The 26138-nt window shown below is 46.1% G+C and overlaps 4 protein-coding genes across 4 annotated transcripts; 3 read left to right on the top strand and 1 right to left on the bottom strand.

Annotated features, from left to right (window-relative positions):
- The first annotated feature begins 149 nt into the window (after window positions 1-149).
- LOC142887020 (Golgi apparatus membrane protein TVP23 homolog B-like) lies at window positions 150-3617 on the top strand. Its single transcript, XM_076024335.1, has 7 exons — window positions 150-295; window positions 491-555; window positions 832-976; window positions 1410-1499; window positions 2050-2172; window positions 2802-2930; window positions 3027-3617. Exons 1-7 carry the CDS (start codon window positions 284-286, stop codon window positions 3051-3053), a joined length of 591 nt encoding a protein of 196 aa, XP_075880450.1. The 5' UTR covers window positions 150-283; the 3' UTR covers window positions 3054-3617.
- A 5971-nt stretch (window positions 3618-9588) lies between these two features.
- Window positions 9589-13291, bottom strand: LOC142887022 (5-hydroxytryptamine receptor 3A-like). Its single transcript, XM_076024337.1, has 9 exons — window positions 12492-13291; window positions 12248-12393; window positions 11709-11753; window positions 11520-11626; window positions 11268-11437; window positions 10651-10766; window positions 10322-10532; window positions 10103-10246; window positions 9589-10012 (listed from the first exon to the last, which is right to left on the bottom strand). The coding sequence occupies exons 1-9, from the start codon at window positions 12550-12552 to the stop codon at window positions 9765-9767; spliced, it is 1248 nt and encodes a 415-aa protein (XP_075880452.1). The 5' UTR covers window positions 12553-13291; the 3' UTR covers window positions 9589-9764.
- Window positions 13292-14771: 1480 nt separating this feature from the next.
- Window positions 14772-18757, top strand: LOC142887023 (inward rectifier potassium channel 16-like). The gene is made up of 2 exons (XM_076024339.1): window positions 14772-14920; window positions 17090-18757. Exon 2 carries the CDS (start codon window positions 17119-17121, stop codon window positions 18259-18261), a length of 1143 nt encoding a protein of 380 aa, XP_075880454.1. The 5' UTR covers window positions 14772-14920; window positions 17090-17118; the 3' UTR covers window positions 18262-18757.
- A 401-nt stretch (window positions 18758-19158) lies between these two features.
- Window positions 19159-24793, top strand: LOC142887021 (inward rectifier potassium channel 2-like). The gene is made up of 2 exons (XM_076024336.1): window positions 19159-19474; window positions 21393-24793. The coding sequence occupies exon 2, from the start codon at window positions 21678-21680 to the stop codon at window positions 22995-22997; it is 1320 nt and encodes a 439-aa protein (XP_075880451.1). The 5' UTR covers window positions 19159-19474; window positions 21393-21677; the 3' UTR covers window positions 22998-24793.
- The last annotated feature ends 1345 nt before the right edge of the window (window positions 24794-26138 follow it).

Consider the following 26138-nt stretch of genomic DNA (forward strand, 5'->3'; position numbering starts at 1 on the left):
TGTTGGGGGGGGGGGGGGGGTTTGTTGTTTTTTTTGCAACTGTAATTTGCCCTTGTCAATGGAAAGCAAGGAAACAGCATGAAAGTAATGTACTTAAGAAAATATATATATATATATAAAAAAACTTTTGAATGTGTTAAACTATAATGCGCACAAAGTAGCTCACGTGAAATTAACAGAGTTTTTATGGGGACGCTTAACTTTGAGTCAGGCAAACTTTGAGCCACCCTTGACTTGGGTCCTTACAGCACACGTCATCAGGGAAATACAACGAGCTGTCAAAATGCTGGAACAGGTAAACGATACGAAAATCTAACTCGCATTTAATCCTCAAATGAATAATAATGATAATGATGATGATAAATATTTTCTGACTTTACTATCCTGGCATGTCGTGTTTTTACTTATGAGATGAAATGCGTAAATGCTTCCGGTTAGCGCGAGCTGCAGCGCTTTAAACTTGTTTCCCTGATGTATTTATTCTCTCCAGGATTCTGATACTCCGCTTTTTGGCGAGGATGATGACTCCGTCGTGCTGAAAAGGTCTAAACTAAGGTAGGTTGAGCTAATTTCACGTCATTTTTTCCTCGAAGAAGGTTTGCAAGCTGTCAAAGTACAGGAGCAGCTGGAAATGAGACTACACACGTAAATTACATTTACTTCTAAATATCAGTGAGCTGTCGTGGCAACTTTATTATTTCAAGAACATGCAATGTTGTCTCATTTGATTCAAAGTCATTACACATTTTTTTTTTGTGTGTAAAACAACAACAACAAACCATTCTGAATTAATTAATAATGCCATACTAAAAGAGAATCTTGTCATCTCAGACACCCACTGGCTTCGTTCTTCCACGTCTTCTTCCGATCGAGTGCCATCCTGGTCTACCTGCTGTGTGACATCTTCAACGGCAGTTTCATTCCCTCCATGGTCGCCATCATACTCCTGCTGTCATGTGACTTCTGGACTGTCAAGGTGAGGAGGTGGGCCTGTGTGTGACCCCTCCTGCCAGGCCGTCACGTTTACAGCGTCCACTTTGTTTGTGTTTTTTTTTTTTTTTTTGCTGCCGCTTCACACGTTTTTGAATCTGCCGAGTTGACATTATTTACCTGATTAATTAATGAATCATTCATTTTCAAAATGTAAAACATTTTTTTTTTCTTCACTTTTTTGCAACATAACAGTAAGATCATGTACACACTTTGTGTGTGAGATGAGCATGTGGGTTGTGGTTGACTGTAAAAAAAAAATAAAAAAAAAAAAAAAAAAAAAAAAAAAAGAAGAAGAAATTGCACTTGGTGAATTCCTATTGCCATATGTTACAAATGCACGGGGTGTCCAAACCCTTATTTTCAACACCATATCAGAAACGGCTTCAAATGCTTTGAATCCTGTATTTTTTCCCCAGAATGTGTCTGGCAGATTGTTAGTGGGACTGCGGTGGTGGAATCAAATCGACGAAGATGGAAAGAGCCACTGGGTTTTTGAGTCAAAGAAGGTAAATGAAAAACAACAAGTAGATGTCAACTGAAATATTTTTCTTTCACAGGCAGGAATACAGATTTTTAAAAAGCACATTTCTCACGTGAAAGGGACATATTCGGATGGCACAAATGTTCTCTGAAGTCAACGGCCTCATCACGTTTCCTTCTTTTCAGTTAAATGGGACCCTGCCTCTGTGGACAGTAATAGAGATGAAGCTTTTATGAGAGCATATTCAAAGTAACACAGGCGACTGCATTCCAGAAAATACAGTACGTCTCAGATTTCACAGACCAAACACACCTCGCAGCACTTTTTGAAGTGCCCGTGTAACGCTCGCCCAGTATTAGTGTAATGTAGCTGTGTGACCTTACAGGACAATTGGAGACCGTGTAACATAGCACAGACGTATTGTCCTCAGATATATGGAAGAAATATCACATGAAACAAAAGGGGCCATTGAGCCTGTTACTTCCCAAAGACTGTTATCGTTTTTTACATGGATTTTTATTGATCTGTCTGAAATGAAATCTTGTTGTTGTTGTTGTTGTTGTTGTTTTCTGCAGACGGGGAAGTTGACCACATCTGGCGCAGAGTCACGGATCTTCTGGCTGGGGCTCGTTGTGTGCCCCATCTTCTGGGTGGTTTTCATGTTTAGCACCATCTTCTCCCTCAAGATTAAGTGGCTGGTAAGATCAGCATGATTTAAAGTATTCATGTTGGAACTCCTCTACATGAATTGCTTTAAAAACTTCCGTGCATTTTCGTCTTTAATTCACACTCAAAACCTTTAGGTCACTAAATCCAGAGCCAAATTTTTCCCAGGGACGGATTTTCGGGAAACTTTACCTTATTGTTTGTGTGTATACACAAAATTTGGAACAGTCAGAAGACATGGTGGTAGGCAACCAAAATATTGCTACTTTAAACCTTTCTTATTTTACGTGCCCTGACACACGCACGCCTACACAAAGGTCAGAAGGCATCGATGGCAAAGCAATACCTTTGTGTTCTAGTTTGTCCTTCAGAAGTAACTCATCTTTATTATATGTATGAATGCCCATTGCATTGTTGTTGTTGCTGGGACTTTTCCAGTTCTCCAGAGTTCAACCTGTACTTATACTTTGAGGTTATAGTGCCACCTCTTGGTTTGGCATGTGCTTGATCTCGCCCGGTAGTCTTCCGGTGTGGTTTCACGTGGACAATATATATATATTTATTTTTTAAAAAAGTGAATATTTAAAACTGCCAAATACTGAAAGATAAAATCACAGTGATGTTCAATGAGCAGCTCATTGTGTTCTTTTAAACCCTGCAGGCCGTCGTGATCATGGGCTTGGTCTTGCAATGGGCCAACCTATATGGCTACGTCAGATGCAAGGTCGGTGGAAGATCCAATCTGCAGACATTGGCTAAGAACTATTTTGGTGCACAGTTTTTCAAGCAGGTACACACTTTTTTTTTTCTCTCTCAAAATCTTCTTCATCTTATGTTGTGATTCATATGCTAACATTTTTTTTCTGATTTGCTTATTTAACTAAAGGCAATGGAGAGAACACAGAAGTCTTGAATTCTCACAGAACGACTGGACCGTCTACAACTGGGTGTGGGTTTGTGCATCATGGAAGAGAAGAACTTTTACTGAGGCTTTAAAAACTGTTGAAGGTGGCTGCTCTTTGGAGAGGGGAATTTTACAATTCCTCAGATAATTTGGATAAAAGAAAGAAATCTTGTGTATGGGTCTTACTTTCTTTTGAGCTGTTGTGAATTCAAATCCAGATTTTTAATGACACTATTTTTTGCTTATGCGTACACTAGTTAGTTACTCGCTATGGCAGCAGGTTGCAGGGAGTCTCTGGGAAAATCACAGGATATTTTCTCTTTCAATCTTTGATTTCGCTGTACAGCTTAGACCTGCAGTCTTCATCAGTGAATGTGCAATGTACTGTCATGGAGAGGACACTTGAGATTGAATTTTATTTATTATGTTTAATACTATTGTTTTTTTTTTTTTCTATATTCCAACCTGGAGTGGGGAAACTTCATGTTTACTGTGTACTTTGAAGCTTAACAGTATATAGTGTTTTTTGGCTATAAATTATATTTGGACGAAGTAAAACTGTTAAGAAATGAATTATATTGGTGTGTGTGTTTTTTTTTTTGTTTGTTCATTTATTTTTAGGGGGACGTCGGGGTGGGGTAGAGGGGAGCATTATCGACCAGCACAAAGGACCAAACTGTTGTATCTCTGAAAGTAGTGACTTTTAAAAAACAGTGCGAACAAGAAAGTAGACAGTATCAACCAAATATTTATTTGTTGATAAAGAATTTATTCTCAAGAAAAAGTTTTTTTTTTTAAAGAAATTTTACTTCACAACAACAACATACAACCACTAGGTGGCGGCAAAATAACTGATATACTTGGCAGAACCGTTGCATACACTGTACCAATGAATGGATATAACCAACAAACACACAAAAAAAATGAAATATTGTGAGTCACACTCGGTGAAAAATCTTTGAAAAGAGGTTCAGAAATGCTGCGAAAGAGTCGTCGTTTCATCGAGGAGAAGTCGTGAGGAAGGAAACCAATAGAAGTCGAGGTTCAGGCTTTTCTTTGTGGACAATCAAACCATTAAAAAAAATCAATCAATCAAGCAATCAATCAGGTATTTAATTTTGGTGAGAAAATGAACTGTTTACACTGCCAGCATATAAAATCTAATCTGATCTAAGAGAGCTATGAAATGATTTAATATTTTAAAACAATTATAATAATAATAGGTTTGTGAATTTATATTTTCACTTTTAATAAATTAAGGACTCATCGTTTTTGTTTGTTTTGTGAATGATACATAGCCTGCATTAAAAACGTTGCCATTTGAAATCAGACACTCTTCACGAAACCTCACATTCAAACGTCCTCCCCTGCTCCTTGCTCTTTCTTCATTAGGAAAGTGCTTCATGATAGATAGTCACCTGGTGACAAACTCAGGAGTGAGACACCCTCAAGGAGCGCGAAGATTCAACAAAACATCCGTTTGTTGCCCTGTTAACCCAGACTGGGATGTTCTTTGAGAGGTGTGTCAATCATTTACTGTGCTGAGCCGTCTACCCTGTTGCTCTGATGCTTGTGGAGGCGTAGAGGAAAAATCAACTTGCTTTGTTAACTGATGTCCATCTTGATTTTACGTTTGGGTGAGGATTAGAGTTGGGGTTTGATTGGTGTTGGGATTGGGTTAGTGTTGGGGTTAAGATTAGCATAGGCAATAGCGTTGGGTTGGGTCTAGGGTTAGGGTTACGCTTAAGGCTTGAATTAGGGCTTGGGTTTCGGGGTTCCTCATGCGCTACAAGCCCCAAATTTGACGTGGGTGTGTATTGGAGTTTCCTGATGAACCTGCAAGTGTCCCCATGTCTCTAGGACAAAGTTGACCTTTGACCCTCATAGACTTGCATAGCATTAGGGTTAGCGATAAGGCTGGAATTAGGGTTAGGGTTAGGGTTAGGGTTTCGGGTTTCCTCATGCGCTAGAAGCCCCAAATTTGGCGTGAGTGTGTCTTGGGGGCCTCTGATGAAGCAGCAAGTGTCCCCACGTCTCTTGGACAAAGCTGACCTTTGACCCTCAAAGACTTGCATAGCATTAGGGTTAGCAATAAGGCTGGAATTAGGGTTAGGGTTAGGGTTAGGGTTTCGGGTTTCCTCATGCGCTAGAAGCCCCAAATTTGGCGTGAGTGTGTCTTGGGGGCCCCTGATGAAGCAGCAAGTGTCCCCACGTCTCTTGGACAAAGTTGACCTTTGACCCTCAAAGACATTAGGGTTAGCGATAAGGCTGGAATTAGGGTTAGGGTTAGGGTTAGGGTTTCGGGTTTCCTCATGCGCTAGAAGCCCCAAATTTGGCGTGAGTGTGTCTTGGGGGCCCCTGATGAAGCAGCAAGTGTCCCCACGTCTCTTGGACAAAGTTGACCTTTGACCATCAAAGACTTGCATAGCATTAGGGTTAGCGATAAGGCTGGAATTAGGGTTAGGGTTAGGGTTAGGGTTTCGGGTTTCCTCATGCGCTCGAAGCCCCAAATTTGGCGTGAGTGTGTCTTGGGGGCCCCTGATGAAGCAGCAAGTGTCCCCACGTCTCTTGGACAAAGTTGACCTTTGACCCTCAAAGACTTGCATAGCATTAGGGTTAGCGATAAGGCTGGAATTAGGGTTAGGGTTAGGGTTAGGGTTAGGGTTAGGGTTTCGGGTTTCCTCATGCGCTAGAAGCCCCAAATTTGGCGTGAGTGTGTCTTGGGGGCCCCTGATGAAGCAGCAAGTGTCCCCACGTCTCTTGGACAAAGTTGACCTTTGACCATCAAAGACTTGCATAGCATTAGGGTTAGCGATAAGGCTGGAATTAGGGTTAGGGTTAGGGTTAGGGTTTCGGGTTTCCTCATGCGCTCGAAGCCCCAAATTTGGCGTGAGTGTGTCTTGGGGGCCCCTGATGAAGCAGCAAGTGTCCCCACGTCTCTTGGACAAAGTTGACCTTTGACCCTCAAAGACTTGCATAGCATTAGGGTTAGCGATAAGGCTGGAATTAGGGTTAGGGTTAGGGTTAGGGTTTCGGGTTTCCTCATGCGCTAGAAGCCCCAAATTTGACGTGGGTGTGTGTTGGGGTTTCCTGGTGAACCTGAAAGTGTCCCCATGTCTCTCGGACAAAGTTGACCTTTGACCCTCATAGACTTGCGTAGCATTAGGGTTAGCGATAAGGCTGGAATTAGGGTTAGGGTTAGGGTTAGGGTTTCGGGTTTCCTCATGCGCTAGAAGCCCCAAATTTGACGTGGGTGTGTCTTGGGGGCCCCTGATGAAGCAGCAAGTGTCCCCACGTCTCTTGGACAAAGTTGACCTTTGACCCTCAAAGACTTGCATAGCATTAGGGTTAGCGATAAGGCTGGAATTAGGGTTAGGGTTAGGGTTAGGGTTTCGGGTTTCCTCATGCGCTAGAAGCCCCAAATTTGGCGTGAGTGTGTCTTGGGGGCCCCTGATGAAGCAGCAAGTGTCCCCACGTCTCTTGGACAAAGTTGACCTTTGACCCTCAAAGACTTGCATGGCATTAGGGTTTGCGATAAGGCTGGAATTAGGGTTAGGGTTAGGGTTAGGGTTTCGGGTTTCCTCATGCGCTAGAAGCCCCAAATTTGGCGTGAGTGTGTCTTGGGGGCCCCTGATGAAGCAGCAAGTGTCCCCACGTCTCTTGGACAAAGTTGACCTTTGACCCTCAAAGACATTAGGGTTAGCGATAAGGCTGGAATTAGGGTTAGGGTTAGGGTTAGGGTTAGGGTTTCGGGTTTCCTCATGCGCTAGAAGCCCCAAATTTGGCGTGAGTGTGTCTTGGGGGCCCCTGATGAAGCAGCAAGTGTCCCCACGTCTCTTGGACAAAGTTGACCTTTGACCCTCAAAGACTTGCATAGCATTAGGGTTAGCGATAAGGCTGGAATTAGGGTTAGGGTTAGGGTTAGGGTTTCGGGTTTCCTCATGCGCTAGAAGCCCCAAATTTGACGTGGGTGTGTGTTGGGGTTTCCTGGTGAACCTGAAAGTGTCCCCATGTCTCTCGGACAAAGTTGACCTTTGACCCTCATAGACTTGCGTAGCATTAGGGTTAGCGATAAGGCTGGAATTAGGGTTAGGGTTAGGGTTAGGGTTTCGGGTTTCCTCATGCGCTAGAAGCCCCAAATTTGGCGTGAGTGTGTCTTTGGGGGCCCCTGATGAAGCAGCAAGTGTCCCCACGTCTTTCGGACAAAGTTGACCTTTGACCCTCATAGCCTTGCATGGCATTAGGGTTAGCGATAAGGCTGGAATTAGGGTTAGGGTTAGGGTTAGTGTTAGGTTTAGGGTTTCGGGTTTCCTCATGCGCTAGAAGCCCCAAATTTGGCGTGAGTGTGTCTTGGGGGCCCCTGATGAAGCAGCAAGTGTCCCCACGTCTCTTGGACAAAGTTGACCTTTGACCCTCAAAGACTTGCATAGCATTAGGGTTAGCGATAAGGCTGGAATTAGGGTTAGGGTTAGGGTTAGGGTTTCGGGTTTCCTCATGCGCTAGAAGCCCCAAATTTGGCGTGAGTGTGTCTTGGGGGCCCCTGGTGAAGCAGCAAGTGTCCCCACGTCTCTTGGACAAAGTTTACCTTTGACCCTCAAAGACTTGCATAGCATTAGGGTTAGCGATAAGGCTGGAATTAGGGTTAGGGTTAGGGTTAGGGTTTCGGGTTTCCTCATGCGCTAGAAGCCCCAAATTTGGCGTGAGTGTGTCTTGGGGGCCCCTGATGAAGCAGCAAGTGTCCCCACGTCTCTTGGACAAAGTTGACCTTTGACCCTCAAAGACTTGCATAGCATTAGGGTTAGCGATAAGGCTGGAATTAGGGTTAGGGTTAGGGTTAGGGTTTCGGGTTTCCTCATGCGCTAGAAGCCCCAAATTTGGCGTGAGTGTGTCTTGGGGGCCCCTGATGAAGCAGCAAGTGTCCCCACGTCTCTTGGACAAAGTTGACCTTTGACCATCAAAGACTTGCATAGCATTAGGGTTAGCGATAAGGCTGGAATTAGGGTTAGGGTTAGGGTTAGGGTTTCGGGTTTCCTCATGTGCTAGAAGCCCCAAATTTGGCGTGAGTGTGTCTTGGGGGCCCCTGATGAAACAGTAAGTGTCCCCACGTCTCTTGGACAAAGTTGACCTTTGACCCTCATAGACTTGCATGGCATTAGGGTTAGCTATAAGGCTGGAATTAGGGTTAGGGTTAGGGTTAGTGTTAGGGTTAGGGTTTCGGGTTTCCTCATGCGCTAGAAGCCCCAAATTTGGCGTGAGTGTGTCTTGGGGGCCCCTGATGAAGCAGCAAGTGTCCCCACGTCTCTTGGACAAAGTTGACCTTTGACCCTCAAAGACTTGCATAGCATTAGGGTTAGCGATAAGGGTGGAATTAGGGTTAGGGTAAGGGTTAGGGTTTCGGGTTTCCTCATGCGCTAGAAGCCCCAAATTTGGCGTGAGTGTGTCTTGGGGGCCCCTGATGAAGCAGCAAGTGTCCCCACGTCTCTTGGACAAAGTTGACCTTTGACCCTCAAAGACTTGCATAGCATTAGGGTTAGCGATAAGGCTGGAATTAGGGTTAGGGTTAGGGTTAGGGTTTCGGGTTTCCTCATGCGCTAGAAGCCCCAAATTTGGCGTGAGTGTGTCTTGGGGGCCCCTGATGAAGCAGCAAGTGTCCCCACGTCTCTTGGACAAAGTTGACCTTTGACCCTCAAAGACTTGCATAGCATTAGGGTTAGCGATAAGGCTGGAATTAGGGTTAGGGTTAGGGTTAGGGTTTCGGGTTTCCTCATGCGCTAGAAGCCCCAAATTTGGCGTGAGTGTGTCTTGGGGGCCCCTGATGAAGCAGCAAGTGTCCCCACGTCTTTCGGACAAAGTTGACCTTTGACCCTCATAGCCTTGCATAGCATTAGGGTTACGCTTAAGGCTGGAATTAGGGTTAGGGTTTCGGGTTTCCTCATGCGCTAGAAGCCCCAAATTTGGCGTGAGTGTGTCTTGGGGGCCCCTGATGAAGCAGCAAGTGTCCCCACGTCTCTTGGACAAAGTTGACCTTTGACCCTCATAGACTTGCATGGCATTAGGGTTTGCGATAAGGCTGGAATTAGGGTTAGGGTTAGGGTTAGGGTTTCGGGTTTCCTCATGCGCTAGAAGCCCCAAATTTGGCGTGAGTGTGTCTTGGGGGCCCCTGATGAAGCAGCAAGTGTCCCCACGTCTCTTGGACAAAGTTGACCTTTGACCCTCAAAGACTTGCATAGCATTAGGGTTAGCGATAAGGCTGGAATTAGGGTTAGGGTTACTGCTGGAATTAGGGTTAGGGTTTCGGCTTTCCTCATGTGCTACGAGCCCCAAAGTTGGCGTGGGTGTGTCTCGGTGGCTCCTGATGAAGCAGCAAGTGTCCCCACGTCTCTCGGACAAAGTTGACCTTTGACCCTCATTAGGATGAAGAACCCCGAAACCCTAACCCATTGTTTACCTTGTATTATTTCACATTCCTGAAAAGGTTTTGTTCAAGAATAATTGTTTCTTTGCCCACATTATCTCACCCAATACTGGACAGAAATACATCAAATAACAGAAGAATGTCTTTATTTTGCTTTAAAAGTTTATAGTTAAGCACATGTACCAGATATACTAGAGATCAACCTTTGTGTAAAAGTATCTTAAAATGAGGTTATAAGAAGTTAAAGAAGGCCCTGTTTAGCTTTCTCAGTGTCATAGTGGCATTGTCATGAAAACCAGTGTCCATTAGTACCAGAAGTCAAAGTGATTGATAACACACTTGTATTTTACCATCACAGTTATCATGCAGATAAAGTACACAGTGCCAATAACCAAATAAAACCAGGCAATAATCTTGTCCACTTTGTTGGCAAACTGGTAGTGTTTCTCATTCTCTGCATCCTTTGCATTCATGTCTTCCAGGAACTTGACCACCTTCTGGAGCATCTCAATCTGTTCGTGGGAGCTGATGTCAACTTTGGCGTCTGTAGAAACTGATGATGACAATTAGTTTAGATGAAGGCTTGGACACACGCACACGCACACGCACACACACGTGTATATATAAATATAATGCTTTTCACCTTCATCCACTGTCTCCGCTTGGAATTCTGTCACTTTGGTACAGCAGCAGAACATGATTCCTCCTTCTTTGGCCATGCGGGTCACTATCATGGACAGCAGCATGCTCGCCACCAGGAAGATCAGACAGATGCAGAAGTGGGTTCCTGTGGCACAGACACAAGGTTACACTTGGCTCAAATGGAGCATGTGGCCACCAGCTGTGTTTGTGGCTGACTGACGGATGATGGGGTTGCACTGGCTGTCTCCGGGCAGCACGTTGTTGAGGATGAGGAGGAACATGGTGAAGCTGAGCACCAGCGTGACCTTGAAGGAGTTGCGCTCGCCGCCTCCCAGCGGCAGGGCGAAGCTGATAATGTCTGCCAGGACGATCAGGATACTGGGCAGCATCAGTGTGATGAAGGGGTTGAGGAATTTGATAGACAGTGAAACCTAAGGGAGCGCCGGTGCACAAGTCAGATTATTTTTCTTTTCTTTTTTTTAATTAACCTATATTTGCTTTTGCCACTCTTTAAAGTCTGACTCCATCTCCAGTGTCCTGTGAACTCACCCAGATGTAGTTGCGGTCACTGCTCTGTGTCTGCCAGCTCACGCTGACGGTCCGCCAGTCTCCATGAGAGCCGTCAACCATTCTCACATTGCCCAGCTCCAGTTCGGTGCCACAGCCTGAACATAGTTTTGTTTACATTGACGGTCATCTTGATTTTTTTGTGTGTGTTTTCTAAAATAATTTATTAGTACTGCATAGAAGAACTTCTTTCAAGGGTTCCCTTCAGGTTTTGCCACAGCCAATCAGCTGCACCCATCCTCTCTAATCCTCTGCATCTTTTCCTCTCACACCGGCTGACATCCTCTTTTACTCCATTCAGAATTCTCCTCCTTCTCTTCCCAACCACTAGTTCCAACCTCAGCGTCATCTCCAAAACATTCGGCACAGCTGTCCCTCTGATAACCTCATTCCTGATCGTGTCCTCCCCACCGTTTTTTCCACATCTTTCCTTTTATTATTGCTGAAACTCTTTTATTGCGAGCATACTTTCCCCCATCAGTTCTGACTTACTTGCCAACGCTTCTTTGCCGCTTTCCAAAACTTTCCGACACCAAACAAGAGAATGACCCCTGAAAAAAACAAACATTGCGCTACACTCTTCACTCCGCCCTGCTCACCGTCATTGGTCCAGGTTTGGATGGCGACGGGACACTCGTCAGCAGCGAAGGGGTAGTTGAACAGGTTGACCTCGCAGTTCACCGCTGCGCTGATGATCACATTGTGCCTCACTGTGCCGTTACTGTCCACCAGCAGGTCACGGGAGCTATGCTTCATGGTCGTCTGGATCCTAGACGGGCCGCAAAAGAGTCATTCAGCTGGACGACTGGGGGAGCGCGACTCCACCTCGTAGCGCTGAGAAGAGGACTGACCCGTTGGTCACATGAAGCTCCGGTGTCCAGATTTTATTCACCGGCAGGACGACCTCGTCGTATCTGTATTCCGACGTGTTCCAGGCCAGATCCAGATCTCTCCAAATCTAGAGTTTGACATCATGTAAAATATTGTTGTTGTTTTTTTTTTGGCCATTTGTAAAAGATGGTGAAGATGGCGGGGCTTACAAGAGAGGCTTGCAGACGACTGTTCAGACGCAGATTCTTCGTGTCCTTCCGAAATGGAAAAGAAAAATGAAATTACGTTCAGGAAAAACAATAATTAATGCAAGAAGAGCCAGATCAAACATTATACAAAGTTTAAGAGCTGGGAATTGTTTCTAAATTCATTAAATCTAAAAATTTAATCTTTGAATTAAATGCATATAGCGTTCAAAATGTGGATGGTAAAGCCATTAAAATAAGGACAGTCACAGCTCTAAAGAACATGTAAAAGACACTAAAGGTTTTATGAATTTTGCATTATGAGTGTTTGTTAACAGTAAAAAGATTTTCGGTGATTCTTCTTAATGCTTTTTTGAGAACTAAGCTGAAGCAAAAATTATGTCTTCATTATGGGAGATTAAAAAAAAATATATATATATATATACAAATGAAATGGTTTTCAGTGTCGACTTTAAATGCAACTACTGAAACGGCAACACAGTGAGTAGTTTTGTGAACAGCAGGTCTGGCAGAGTGACCTCTCATCCGGTTGTTCCACTTACGACTGACAGAGTTTGGTACTCCATGAACGGCACCTTGATCTTCTGGGTGCACTTTTCATACTGTGGCTGAGAGAAAAGTTCTTTCTTGATCAGCATTTCCGCCAGGCAGCGGCGACTTCGACAGGGCAATTCACCTTGAATGCAGCCTGAAATTAGAGGGAGAATTGTGCAGATATACAGTTGATCATTAATTTGAATTCTCAGACCGTTTTTGCAACAAAAAAAAAGAAAGAAATGCACTCACCTGCTGTCAGTAAGATCAGCGAGACTGTGCAGATACCAAGTCTTGACATTTTCGGCTGCATCGCTGCACGGCTGAGACGCTGCGCTGCAGTTTGACTGACAGCCGTGTCCGCTCTCCCTCCTTCACCCTGACAGGACACTTTAAATAGGCCTCAACAGTGCTGTGCAGCCACTCATTCACCGTGCGGGCGACTCACGAGACAATACCAGGCAAACCACAATGATGAACGGATTTAAAAAAAACAAAACAAAAAGCAATACACCAACACTGGCTCATGTGTAATTTAAGGGAAAGTTTAACCCTGTGCAAACACTTGGAAAAATGAATTATTTGTGCCGTGTGTTTGTCTGCATGAAGACTCGGGTTGCCGCCAGCTGCTGTTTGGCGTCAGTGGCGGCCGGCCACGCCGCCCTGCATCACAAAGGCAGCGGCGGCCTCTCACGCAGGTGCTTTCAGAGCGCCAGGGCTCCACACAGTCACCTCATTAGTCACTCTGTTTTGACAGCTGGATGATGGATTCTGGATGTGATGGTTCGTGTGTGTGTGTGTGTGTCTGTGTGAGTGTGTTTTACTGTCAACAATATGCCTTAAATACTCCTCAGGTTATGGAAGGTCACTTCCTGCTGGTTTAATATGTGTGCCGAGGAACTGAGCTCTGACCCACGGCATATTTTTTTTTTTTAATAAAGAGGGAAATGAAATGGACTGAAAGCTGTTCATTAAAATGTAAAGCTTCGCATTGTTGTCATTGCATTGTTGTTGTCTTTTTATTCTTGTCTATTTCTATTTATTTGTGGCTATTTATATTGTTAGGTGACACAGGTACGGAATAATATTTTTGATATAATTTAGACATGCTGGTCATGTTCATGTCGGTGTTTGTCTGATATGCTGTATGCAAAAGTGTATAATTATTTTTCAACCTGCTGCTGTGATTTGATTTTCTTTTAACTGCGGGGGAAAATTCATCACTTAAAACTCACTGATGTTGACAACAACAATAACAGTCAGTGTTAGCGGAGGATGGATGAATTCCATCCCTCAGCTGGCCTGAATTCAGTCCTGAACAGATTTGACGCTTTTAAATCAGACAGACAGTTTTCTCCCCCCACAGCAGAAAACAGCTCTTTATCCCGCCTGTGTCTATATTCATCCAGCATAATTGCGCAGTAAATTTCAGATGTGTTTATAGCAGGATAAAACTTGTCAGGCAAACTAAATTGTTATGACTTGAGCTGTTGCTTGGATCAGGTTTGATGCATGTAAAAAGCATCAGTTGACTGAAACTGACGCCCACCACCACCACCACCACCACCACCATCACCTTCAGTCCCATTAAACCCCGACTTCTTGTCCTCCATGAGCTCCCAGCAGCCTAAACTTCAGCCAGCACTGTGTAGAGGTCACTAACTTTACTTTTCCTGATGCAGACGTAAAGTGATCTCGCCATGTAAAGTTGCACTTCCGCATCACAACCAGCACATGCTCTACTCACACATACACACACAACACAAGACATTTTACCCCATTGTTTCTTGCTGGTGTTTGTACTTTGATGCTCCTGTTATTCTGTCACCTGTGCTGATGTTCATAGACATTGAAAATTGCTTTAGGATCATAAGTCAATAAGTCAAAACGCAGTCAGTGTGCTATGTCATCTTCCAGTTATAGCCATGGTATGTGGAGGAAGTCCTATTATTTTCCTTTTACCTGTAAGTGACAGACTTCTTATCTCTGAGAGGAATGTCTCTTATCTTGGTCTTCACACATCTTTCCCGGAGCACAAAAACAAAACAACGTGCACGGTTTCAGGTGTTAGCGAACATCATGTTCCGTTTTCTTCAGAAAGCTTGTTTAGGTCTTGATGACCTAATTGCAGGCACACTGGAAGCTCGGATGACTGCCATAAACGGTGAGTAAAAGTCCGCCGGTCCCGTCGGTTGCGGCCTGTGATCTCTCTTGTCTTATCAGGGCCAAATTGAGGACAAGTGAGAAAAAAAAAAATCCTAGTGGCAATGACGGCTGATTGAGCAAAGGTTAACTCTGTCTAATGAGTCACCGAAATTCGAAAAAGGAAAATGACTCAAATGTAAATAGGTTGGAGACGACGTGTTTTGAATAATCAATATCTCCCTGCCTTTATCATTTTGATCAAAGTTACCCAACTTCCATTTCATCATCAACAGGCAAACAGGCGGGAGGACATTTGGTCCTCAAAGGAAGGACTAAGTTATTCCATAGGCCATAAATACTTCCTGATTGTCCAATAAGGTGAGAGTGGGAAGAGATTGCTGGTGATATCAGAACAAGAGGGACTTTGCTTCAGGGCCAGAACGTCCCCCGACACTCAAGCAGCGGCAGTCACAGCTTACTTCCTCTGATGTGCTTCAGTGAAGGCTGACCTACACAATCCGACTACTTCTCAGCAAGTAAGTGCAAAATCAAAACATATGATAGGCAACCTCTCGGAAGCGCACAGATTTCTGTTTTTTGATGATGTGTGTTTTTTGGTGTGCCAACAAACTGGTGTGGAGAACCAGTCGGAGTGATTCAACTTAAAGTTAGTGGATAAAAATAGTCAAAAGGTCATTTCAGTCAGAACAGACTGTTACATACGCAGTGTCATAGAAAGATTTAAACTTTTTGAAAACTATTTTTTTCATCACAAATTGATAAATTTGTTTACAAAATGCTGCATAATTGCGATCTGAACAGCCTCTTGACATGTATGGAATTACTAAAAAAAAATAATAAAAAAAGCTTATTCTGCAAAAGAAATGCAAATACAGTGTGGCAATGTTAAAAAAAACATTCAGAAGAGATGGTGATGAGTATACGCCAATGAAACCTTGTGGTATAATGATTATAAATTGCAATATACTACCACTGCTGCCCATAAAGTTGAAATAGTTGTGTGCCAGTCACCCAGTTGAAGTTAACTCATCATAACATTTGTTTGGTGCAATGAAAGACAAATAAAAAAAGTTTCATTCACACTTTATGGCCACCATTGTATTCATAAATGATATAACCGGCACCTTTTCTCTGGATAGTTTTTCTTACCTGTTTCCTGACCCCTGGTCGGTCACACAGGTCGTGGGCTGGGCAGGTCAGTCCCACTGACCCTTTTCCCACATGACTGGCTCCTCTGACCTGCTCTTGGAGCCACGATCGCTGCAAAGAGAAAATCAAGCCACAAATGTCTTCAAGCCTCGACGACTGCTGTTAGTGGCAGACACACGCACCTGTCGCCAGTCACATCTTCACTGCTCAGCTGTGACCGTGCATATTTACACAATCCTCCCGACAGTAACGGAATATATTTAAGTTCTCGCTCAGTTACAGTGTACCCACGGGGGGGGGGGGATTCCATTAAACAGAGAAATGTCACTCGTCTCGTAAAAATCGGAATGACCGTTTTAAGAATGCAAAATTTATGCAAACCTGAGACACAAAGTCGTAATTGTTTGGCACCTATTTTATCTTATTAGAGTTTATTGGTCTTGAACCGAGACTGACATCGGCTACATGGTGTTCTCAGGGGCAATAAATAATCCTGATAAAGCTCAGACAGGCTCCTTGCATGTTGGAAGAGCGTAAAAGTTATCAAGTCTTAAGGAAGCTTGCGGGCTTTGTTTGTGCGTCAGCAACAAAAGCTGTCAGGTGGTTAAAGTTTGACACTTGAGGCGACACTCAGAGGTGGAATCAGTTAGTGGCGGTCTGTTAGAGGACAATTATTTACCCTGATGAGGACAAAATCAGTTTAATAACTGCACCAAACTGAGGTCGAGGTTTTGCTTAATTAAGCGAGAAACTACTTACGATTTACGGAGTGAAAACACGGATTCAAAAAGTGCTTCCGTGATTTTTTTTTTTCCTTTACAGATTTACACCTGACAAAGAAGTACAAATACATCATATATGCAAATTTAAATACATCTCTTCTAATCCCCCTGCGGAAGTTTAGATTGGTTACACTGTCAACCTCACGATCTTTAGCTTTTAGCACAACTCACTTGGACCGAAGTGGAGCTTCTGGTAAATAATCGACCCGATAAGGAAAACCTTGTGGACTGAAAGCGCATTTTGCGGTGCAAGGTATATGAGGTATATACTGCTCAAGCGGTTTAGCCGCTTATAGCCAGAGGCTAACGTTGACCTCGACTGCTTGCTCAGACATGAAGGGTTCTGCTCAGCAAACAAGCGTGAGACTGCTTTACATTTCAGTCACATGTAATGAGAGAAAGCTGCCCTGCACCTTTAGCATTTTTCATGTTGTCTTTAAATTGTCACTCTAAATAAAACCCTGGATGCAGTGCTTCCCCAATCCAATGAATCCATCTCATTATCCGTGATTAAAGAGCCCACAGACAGTGTTTAGAAAAAGGGAGGAAAAATGTGGAAGGTCAATGGAGGTCATTGGACTAAACGTCTGTTTCTACATTGTTTTTGTTGGTTTTGTTGGTTTTGTTGGTTATTTACGTGTCGCTTGCGGGAGTAGCTTCTTGGTTCTGTTTTTAGGTTGGATGAAGGACAATAAAAATCTGAGCAACCCAGCGTTCTAAAAACTAAAATGTGTTCATTGTTGTGTTTTTCAGGGGACTGAAACATCAGCCTTGGTGTCAAGATGAGCAGGGAAGAGCACGTCATCATTGACACCAACCACACCACCATCCACGCGATGGGCAGAAAGAACGAGGCCCGGCCGCTGCGCTACATGCAGAAAGACGGCAGGTTCCCCGTGATCTTCCAGACACCCTCCAAAAACTGGAGCCCCTACCTGGCAGACATCTTCACCACGCTGGTGGAGATCCGTTGGTCGGTGGTGATCCTTTTCTTCTGCCTCTCCTACATCCTGTCTTGGCTGTTCTTCGGCCTTTGCTACTGGCTGATCGCGCACGTCAACGGAGACGCCGACAACCCGGACGAAGAGCTTTGCGTGGCCAAAGTCCGCGGCTTCACCGGAGCCTTCATGTACTCTATGGAAACTCAGGCGACCATCGGCTACGGGGTGAGGGGCATGACCGAGAACTGCATGGTGGCCATCGTGGTGGTCACCATCCAGGACATATTCAGCTGCCTCCTGGACACCATCGTCATCGGCATCATCATCGCCAAGATGGCCTCCGCCCGGAAGAGAGCTCAGACGGTGGGCTTCAGCCGATTCGCGGTGGTCAACCTGCGGGACGGCGTGCTGTGCCTGTCGTGGCGCCTGGGCGACTTGCGAGGCAATCACATCCTGGAGGGCGTCATCAAGGCCACGCTGGTCCGCTACAAGAAACAGCCTCTGGGGTTCGTGGTGATGTCGTACCAGGACCTGGACGTCCAGAACCGAGAGATAATCCTGGCCACACCAACCACAATCATCCACAAGCTGGAGCCGGGCAGCCCCCTCTACAACCTGGGCCCCAAGGACCTGCTGGATGACCACTTTGAGCTGGTGGTGTCTTTCACCTACACTGGCGACTCCACGGGCCTGCTTCACCAGACCAGAATCTCCTACACGCCCGCAGACATCCGCTGGGCTCAGCGCTTCCACGACATGTTGAAAGTGGGCAAGAAGAGCTACAAGGTTGACTACGCCAAGTTCAACGAGACCATTTGGGTGCCCGTGCCCATGGTCAGCGCCGAGGAGTTGGACAGGAGCGGGCGCCAGGCGCAGAGCGACCGGTCTTCCTCGGTGACGGCTATGTCCATCAGGGGAAACGGACACGCCCAGCGGGTGGCGCCCGACGTCACCGTGGAGGTGATGCAGCAGACCTGTTTGTAGCTCAAACAGCAGGGACAATTGACTCGCGATGCAATGTTTTGGAGACGAACCTGTATGCTGTAAATATCCATCCATGCATTTTCAATATCCTGAACTTAGGGTTGCAATAGTCTGCTGGAACCTATCGTGAGTGTCATAGGGCAAAGAGACAAAGACAGACAACCACTCACACTCACAAAGAGGCCTACTGACAATTCAGAGTACCAAATTGACCTCACATGCATGTTTTTGGACTGTGGGAAGAATCCAGAGAATCCGGAGAGAAGCCATGCAGACACAGGGAGAACATGCAAACTCCACGCAGAAAGGTCCCAGGCCTGGAATCAAACCCACAACCTTCTTGCTGTGAGGCCACAGTGCTAATCACTGCGCCACTGTGTTGACCTCGTTGTAAATATATTTATATATAACTTTATGTATGCACATCTTGCAATTGCACTGCAATGTTGTATTCCTCATGCTGACGACGATTAAAATCCCCTGAATCTGCCAAAGCTCAGCGTCTTCAGGTTAAACACGTGACTTACAGGCGTATGATTACTTTTAAGTGCCGCCTGTGCCTGGCTCTATCCTATAATAGCCCCACACTGCCACCTTGCGTTCACCCTGTGCTCGCTCCTTCATACAACATGAATGATATTAATGAAGAGGCAGCCCAAGCGGAAGACAAACAAACCACAGTCCAGGTAAGAAGATGCTAGACTTTTTTTTTTTTCTTTTTTTTTTACTGTAGATTTTTCTTTTCCCCACAAGGCGGATGCTGAGTCTTTGTGTTGTTCGTTTCCCGCCTTTGACAGAAAGAGAGAGAGAGAGAGAGAGAGAGAGAGAGAGAGAGAGAGAGAGAAAAAAAGTCGGGTTCCGCCTGCTGATAAATATAAACCATCCGCGTCACACATCTCAAAGAGGCGCTCCGGCAGCCCATTGGCTGCCGCGGGGCACGTGCACGTGTTTTCTTTCCTTTTTTTTTTTTTTTTTTCTAAACTCGCTCTTTGAGTTGGCGAGGGAAAAAAACCCCCATCAGAGCTCAGGATTGCCGCGGAGGGTTATGGCCGAAGTCGCTGCGCCAGATGGGAAAACTAAAAGGGGAGGCAACGGGAGAGCTGCGTGATTTGACAGGGGACTCGGCGCTGCGTGATGGCGCGGGCACGACGGGACTCTGTGCAATAAGAGTTCGCGCTGGAAAAAGGAAGAAAAAACATTGAAACTGCATCAGGTAAGTTAGACTAGAGCGGGAAATATTTCTGTTGTTTTTTTTTGTTTGTTTGTTTGTTTGTTTTGTTTTGTTTTTGACTGAAGTTGGAGCTGCAAGCACAAATGACGGCATGCAGTTGTTTTCAAAGATGTTCTGGTAATGCAAAGGAAATTTGTTTTGTTTTGCCTTCTCTTATTATTATTAATAACAACGGATACTGATTTCTTTTTTTCTTTTCATGGATCCACAGCTGTCCAGCAGGACGGACATTCTATTATCTGCAAAACTTTATAGCCTAGTTAAACGAGGCCTTTGCGTAATTGCCGAAGGAGGAGGAGGAGGAGGCTTTTTTTATTTTTATTGTAAGGCTCCCAGTGTTATAAAAGCTTATTACAACTGGCACCATCAGTCGAATGATTGGCCACAGTTATCGATTTGTGTACTGATAAATAGAGCAGCTTTATGTAACCAGTTTCCATCTGCCTCAGCAGTTGACTCTAATTAGGGACTCATGCAAAATAAACAACCTCTGCAAAGCTTTGCTGTGTCGCCGTGTACCAACCTGCGTGTGTGTGTGTGTGTGTGTGTGTGTGTGTGTGTGTGTGTGTGTGTGTGTGCGTGTGTGAGAGCATGTGCGTGTGTAGGGGACTGATGAAAGTGTATAAAAAGTGAGCCCAGAGGAGTGTGCTGAAGCAGCAAGGAGGAGGATCAGGTTGTGCATCTGGGACAGCAACGTCACATCTGTTTTGTTGTTTGGGTTAAAAACGTGCACGCTGATTAATTCAATTGAATGAAAAGTCACCTCAACCTTGTTTACTTTTGTTTGTTTTTAAAAACAAAACCACAAAAAACAAAGAAACAAATACAAAATACAACTGGGACTCCATACAACATAATTTAACAGCAAGCCTGCACATGATACGTATTGTGCTTGTAAAAAGAATAAAAAAGAACAGAACTAAATTTTTTAAACACAAAACCAAGCACTTGATTCTACGTCTCGCAAAACTGAAATAAAGCAAATTGACAAAATTGTCTGCCGAGCTCGCGGCTGTGAATTTATGGGGAGTTTGTCAATACGTGTGCGTGATGAGTTGCTGTATCAGGCACAGCGGTGACATCACCGGCTGAGGCAAAAACAAAGATGGTGCGGAGGTAGGGTGGGGTGGGGCGGGCGTGCGATTTAGAAGCACGTCCTGGTTTTCAGAACGAGCTCAGCACAAGCAAACACAAATGACCTGTCGACAGAAGTCTTGCACAACGGACGAATACGATAAAGCAAACCAACTGAAAACAAACCCGGAGAGCCTCGCTCGTCACGCTGGCCTCGCTGCAGCAGGTCCCGGCGGACTTTCTGTGGTTATTTTGACACTAGCCGGCCATGTGAGGCTGACACAGGCCGTCTGTAGCCTGTGGTGGTGCATTCCGATGGACTTTTCAGGCCACACACACACACACACACACACACACACACACACACAGCCAGTCAATAGCTCTTCTAATTTGGCGATCCGTGTTGTTCAATTAGATATGTGACTGCCAGCTTCATTAGTGCTGCGGTGCTAGCGGTTGGGGGGAATTTGTTTGGTACGTGCACGACTTCCGGTCGTTGCACCGTTTGTCAAACCCAATGTTGAAATTGTCGTCACCTTCCCATCGACTGAGCTTACAAACCCCCTCCGAACTGGAGCGTATGGATTTTACAATGGTGTCACCTCGTCACTACACACTTCGCACAGAGTCATAACACACCATCTTCTGTTCTCTTCTGGCTGCACAATGCCGCAGGTACGCCCACGCCGCGGCAAATGTTGAGAGTGCGATGCATTATTCAGACGGCGTGTAACCACACACTCCTGCGTGACGCACAACTGATCTTTGCCCCGGTTCCTGCTAATTACGGTAAAACTCGTTCTGTCTCTGTCTTTCATTTCCACAGCCCACTTCACTGATGAGGTCCAAAGCGGTAATCAAAGAGGAGTGACCCCAAGTCCTGCTCGCAGAGGCACCGGCCCCGCCCCTGAACCAGAGGTTTCACCACCACCCCTCCCCCACCACCTTCCCACCAACGCACCCGCTCCCGGAAGGACCGCAGCCCTGCTGTCCACGTTTTCCTGCCTGACGTCGTCCCCGGGATCATTCAAAACTGTTTCTCCAACGCTTTTACCAAAAACTTAGACTGTTATCCAGAGCAGAATTGGCCCGGCCCCCCCAGGCGGAAGCGATGGGGAGCGTGCGAAGCCACCGCTACAGCATCGTGTCCTCCGAGGAAGACGGCATGAAGCTGGCCGCCGTCGTCGCCGCCGTCCCCAACGGCTACGGCAACGGCAACGCGAGCAAGGCGCACGGCGTGCACCAGCACCAGAGCCGCTTCGTCAGGAAGGACGGCCACTGCAACGTGCAGTTTATCAACATGAGCGAGAAGGGCCAGCGGTACCTGGCCGATATCTTCACCACCTGCGTGGACATCCGCTGGCGCTGGATGCTGCTCATCTTTTGCCTGTCTTTCCTGCTCTCCTGGCTGTTCTTCGGCCTGGTCTTCTGGGTGGTGGCCCTCTCCTACGGGGACCTGGAGAGTCCGACTCAGAAGTGCGTCTCCAACGTGGACAGCTTCACGGCGGCCTTCCTCTTCTCGGTGGAGACTCAGACCACCATCGGCTATGGCTACCGCTACGTGACGGAGGAGTGCCCCGTCGCCGTCTTCATGGTGGTCTTCCAGAGCATCGTGGGCTGCATCATCGACGCCTTCATCATCGGCGCCGTCATGGCCAAGATGGCCAAGCCCAAGAAGAGGAACGAGACGCTGGTGTTCAGCCACTACGCCACAGTGGCCATGAGGGACGGCAAGCTCTGCCTGATGTGGCGCGTGGGCAACCTGAGGAAGAGCCACCTGGTGGAGGCCCACGTCAGGGCCCAGCTCCTCAAGTCCCGCACCACCGCCGAGGGCGAGTTCATCCCGTTGGATCAGGTGGACATCGACGTGGGCTTCGACAGCGGCATCGACCGGATCTTCCTGGTGTCGCCCATCACCATCGTGCACGAGATCGACGAGGACAGCCCCTTCTACGAGATGAGCAAGCAGGATCTGCAGGCGTCCGAGTTTGAGATCGTGGTGATCCTGGAGGGGATGGTGGAGGCCACCGCCATGACCACCCAGTGCCGGAGCTCCTACGTGGCCGGCGAGATCCTGTGGGGCCACCGCTTCGAGCCGGTGCTCTTCGAGGAGAAGAACTACTACAAAGTGGACTACTCGCGCTTCGACAACACGTACGAGGTGCCCAGCACGCCCGAATGCAGCGCCAGGGAGCTGGCGGAGAAGAAGTCCGACGACTCCAGTTCCAGCAACTCCTTCTGCTACGAGAACGAGGTGGCCCTGGAGAAGGTGGAGATGGAGGAGCTGGAGGACGGGGAGCAGGAGGACATGAGGGCCGGGGACATTGTCACGCTCGAGGATGCCAACACGTGCGCGGCGTCTGACTCGGAGTGCAACATGGAGTCTTTGCCCATTGAATCGATGCCTTTGACGGCAGAATCGGAGATATGACTGGCAAGACGGGAGGGGCTGAACAGCGTCGAACACTCCTGATCTCGTCGTCTTGACTGCTGATTTTTTTTTTTTTTATAAAGCACAAAGCGCGACAGCTCGTCAAAGAGTCCAAAATCTCTATGCAGAGTCTCTTGCACAAGACATCAGTTAGTCATGTTGCAGTGTTTGTTGTAAAATGACAATGATATGGCTGTTTGCACGGTGACGCCTGCAGCTACACACTGTGCAGTTTCCCCCTCTGAGCTGCCAAATTAAGTCCAACTAATTTATTTTTTAAAACACATTTCCCAATTTGAACCTGATAACGCTAAGTTTACATTCATTTTTGCATTTAGCATTTTGGATAAAATGTTAATTTTCTTCTTACTAATCCAGGCATGTCTTACATTTATAATACTTAATAATAATTAATTAATAAATTCATCAATAATGTTAAAGTCAAATTGAAAATGCCAACCTAAATTTATACATTTGTAGCCATTTTTTTTTTCGTCGTTTAACGTTTCGCTAAACAAACACACACAAAAAAAAACCCTTTGTAAATCTGCACAAAAAAAGCTACTGTTTGTTAATGAGCTGGACTCATAACAAAGTATATTTACTTTTGTTGTCCTTGTTGCCGAGGCAGGAAAAAGCGATGTCTTGCACAGATCACGAGCACAGGCACGCCGTGCTCCTCAACCTATCATCTTCTGTCAAAGTACAGCGTCCTTTGCAGTGTGTGCCTTGACAAAAGTCCTAGTGGGAGACACTCAGAGCTGGACCGAGCTCACACTGCGATGCATGACCCCCCGAGCCCCTGTCGCAGGAGAGAGACGCGAGACGCACTCAGAGGAGACCCGCCGCACCTGTTCACCGCCTCTTCTCGCAGGCCCAACGTACTTCTCACTGTATGTGCAATACGGACGAGCGGTGGAAGGTGGCGGGGAGCTCGGCCCGGAACCCCCCCCAGCTGAGATCACGAATGTCACGTCATGAAAAGTGCTGCTAAGCTACATATGCTAAGAGGGAATCGTATAGGAGCCAAATTGTATTATTTATCTGTTTGAAAAAAAAAAAAAAAGGTCCGTCTCGAAGAAGATTGCAGATGCAGCCTGTTCTCTAGATGTAGACGAGCATGATTCTGTCAGTGTGTATTCCAAAGTTTTAGTGCACTTTCCCCCCTGCTCCCCACCCCCGGCCCCACCCGCCCACTGTCCACCTGCAGTGGCAGCGACTGTTCCAGCAGCCAAAGCCAAACAGGAGACAGCCATGACGTCTGTTGTTGATGTCCACTTAGAAACCTGAGCGCTTCCCCTCCCTCGTCCAGCAGCTGCTGGCCGTCGCAGCACCGCTCAATTATTTGAGGTGTCTACTGCTTTCTACTAACGTCAGTGTTCCCGGCATGGCTGTGAAGTTATTTATCGTTTCTGAACGGGCCCCTTTATCTGTCCGAGAGACATTGCATTCATTTCCAGAAACCACTTAATCCTGGAACGGACGTAGCGCACTCCAGAGTCCAGTCTTACGCGGGATGGAGCAATAACATTGTCTTGGTACGACCACCCTGGTGGTCACGTGACGCGCTGGGGGAAGTTTTGCCCTGCTTTCATGTTGACGCCTCTCCAGTCCCAGCGCTGTATTTTTCTACCAAGGTCTTCCCACCTGCTGCACGAACTAATCACTAACCATAGAGGTTTTCCTTTCTTTTTTGTATAAAAAAACAACTTTGTAAATACTATGGCAAATACTGTACATTGATATTACAGTTGTTGAAAACTGTCCTTTTTTTTGGAATAAAATCAGAAAAACAATCTGTGAAGTTGAAACGTTGATTGTGAACAACACGTCTGTGCCGCTTCCTGATGCATCTGGACTCATCGTCCCCGTGCAGTACTTGGCCAAAGACGTGCATTTTGACCCAAATTGCGCAGAGCTGTGAAAACACACACGCGCTGCCCCCCTTTATTTAGAGTCGTGGCCTGATTTCAAAGGCTGCTGTCTGTGCACAGCCAACACCGTCACTTACTGGAATCTACCAAAGTGAGTCACGCTCGGCTTTTTGGTGGGCGCCAAGATGCAACGCGGCTGCGTTGAACTCAGAAGGGCTTCGTTTTCGACGTGGGCAAATCGGCCATTGTGCAAGGTGGTCTGCCTGCAAACGACAACCGCTCGGAGCCACAGATTGCATAATGCAGCAGAGCGGATGGACGCAGCCGCGTCGGATATTTGCAGAATCTGGCAGTCTGAGTGTAACCATTTTCCATCTACAGCTGCATTCTGCCAGCATGAGACGTAGTCGGGGACCTATTGATCCAACACGTTCACAGGAAGGCAGTGAGCCGATGTGATTTGGTTCTACATATAGGAAGTGGGTGCTGCCGCAGGGCTTTTTCCACATTAGCCAATGAAACTGTCACAAAGTTCCAGCTTAAAGTAAAAAACACAGGCTGTAACTTTTTCCCTCGAAGAATAGCAATTTCGACATATTTTATATTTTTAACCAGGTCCAATTTTCTGTCTGTCCTGATGGAAAATCTAACATTTAGTCTGTTGCTTTTTTTTTTTTTTTTTTTTTTGTTAATGGCCCAGACGTCTGAGAGAATGTTGAACATATGCAGATAGGGGGGCTCCACTTCACATGGGCATCTTGATGAAACACAAAATTTGTAAAATCAGTGGCCCCCTAAAGAATTTCCAAAGAGGTGAACGGATGAATCATCTGCCAGTCAGGCAGGCTAATTGGAATGCTTTTGTACCAGTGGGCGGGGCCAGCAGGTAACACTACACTAACTTCTGTTAATAATATCTTTTCTCATAACTAAACCAACCCGCCCACAGCTATTAGCCTTCTCTCCTCAACGGATGCTGATGGGTCCAGTCATATCCTGACCAGTTAAGAATATATCAGGTGGGATGCTTTAAAGATGGACCTGAGAAGCTTGGAAAAACACACTTTCAGAGTAAAAAACAAACAAAAAGAAAGGCCCAAAATACCTTCAGTAAGACTACAACACGGTGGCTGCTGAGTCCACGCTGGGAACAGTGTTGCAGAGGATAAAATTGACGTCCATGAGCGGCCACTGCACTCCCGTCAATGCGGATGCTGATGCCTCTGTGGCAGGTCCCCCTGAACTGGCTCACCAACAACAGACTGGT

This window comes from Nelusetta ayraudi, unplaced genomic scaffold, assembly GCF_046127955.1.
Source record: "Nelusetta ayraudi isolate G7.1 ecotype Tasmania unplaced genomic scaffold, CSIRO-AGI_Nayr_v1 ptg000016l, whole genome shotgun sequence".
Lineage (NCBI taxonomy): Eukaryota > Metazoa > Chordata > Actinopteri > Tetraodontiformes > Monacanthidae > Nelusetta > Nelusetta ayraudi.

Excerpts from the sequence above, each read along its gene's own strand:
- LOC142887020 (XM_076024335.1), top strand. Across the intron at positions 977-1,409 it reads GTGACTTCTGGACTGTCAAG|AATGTGTCTGGCAGATTGTT; the intron begins GTGAGGAGGTGG and ends TTTTTTCCCCAG. Across the intron at positions 1,500-2,049 it reads GGGTTTTTGAGTCAAAGAAG|ACGGGGAAGTTGACCACATC; the intron begins GTAAATGAAAAA and ends TGTTTTCTGCAG.
- LOC142887022 (XM_076024337.1), bottom strand. The coding sequence starts at position 12,552 with ATGCAGCCGAAAATGTCAAGACTTGGTATCTGCACAGTCTCGCTGATC. Across the intron at positions 11,754-12,247 it reads AGTACCAAACTCTGTCAGTC|GACACGAAGAATCTGCGTCT; the intron begins GTAAGTGGAACA and ends CCATTTCGGAAG. Across the intron at positions 10,013-10,102 it reads AGCGGAGACAGTGGATGAAG|TTTCTACAGACGCCAAAGTT; the intron begins GTGAAAAGCATT and ends TGTCATCATCAG.
- LOC142887023 (XM_076024339.1), top strand. The coding sequence starts at position 17,119 with ATGAGCAGGGAAGAGCACGTCATCATTGACACCAACCACACCACCATC.
- LOC142887021 (XM_076024336.1), top strand. The coding sequence starts at position 21,678 with ATGGGGAGCGTGCGAAGCCACCGCTACAGCATCGTGTCCTCCGAGGAA.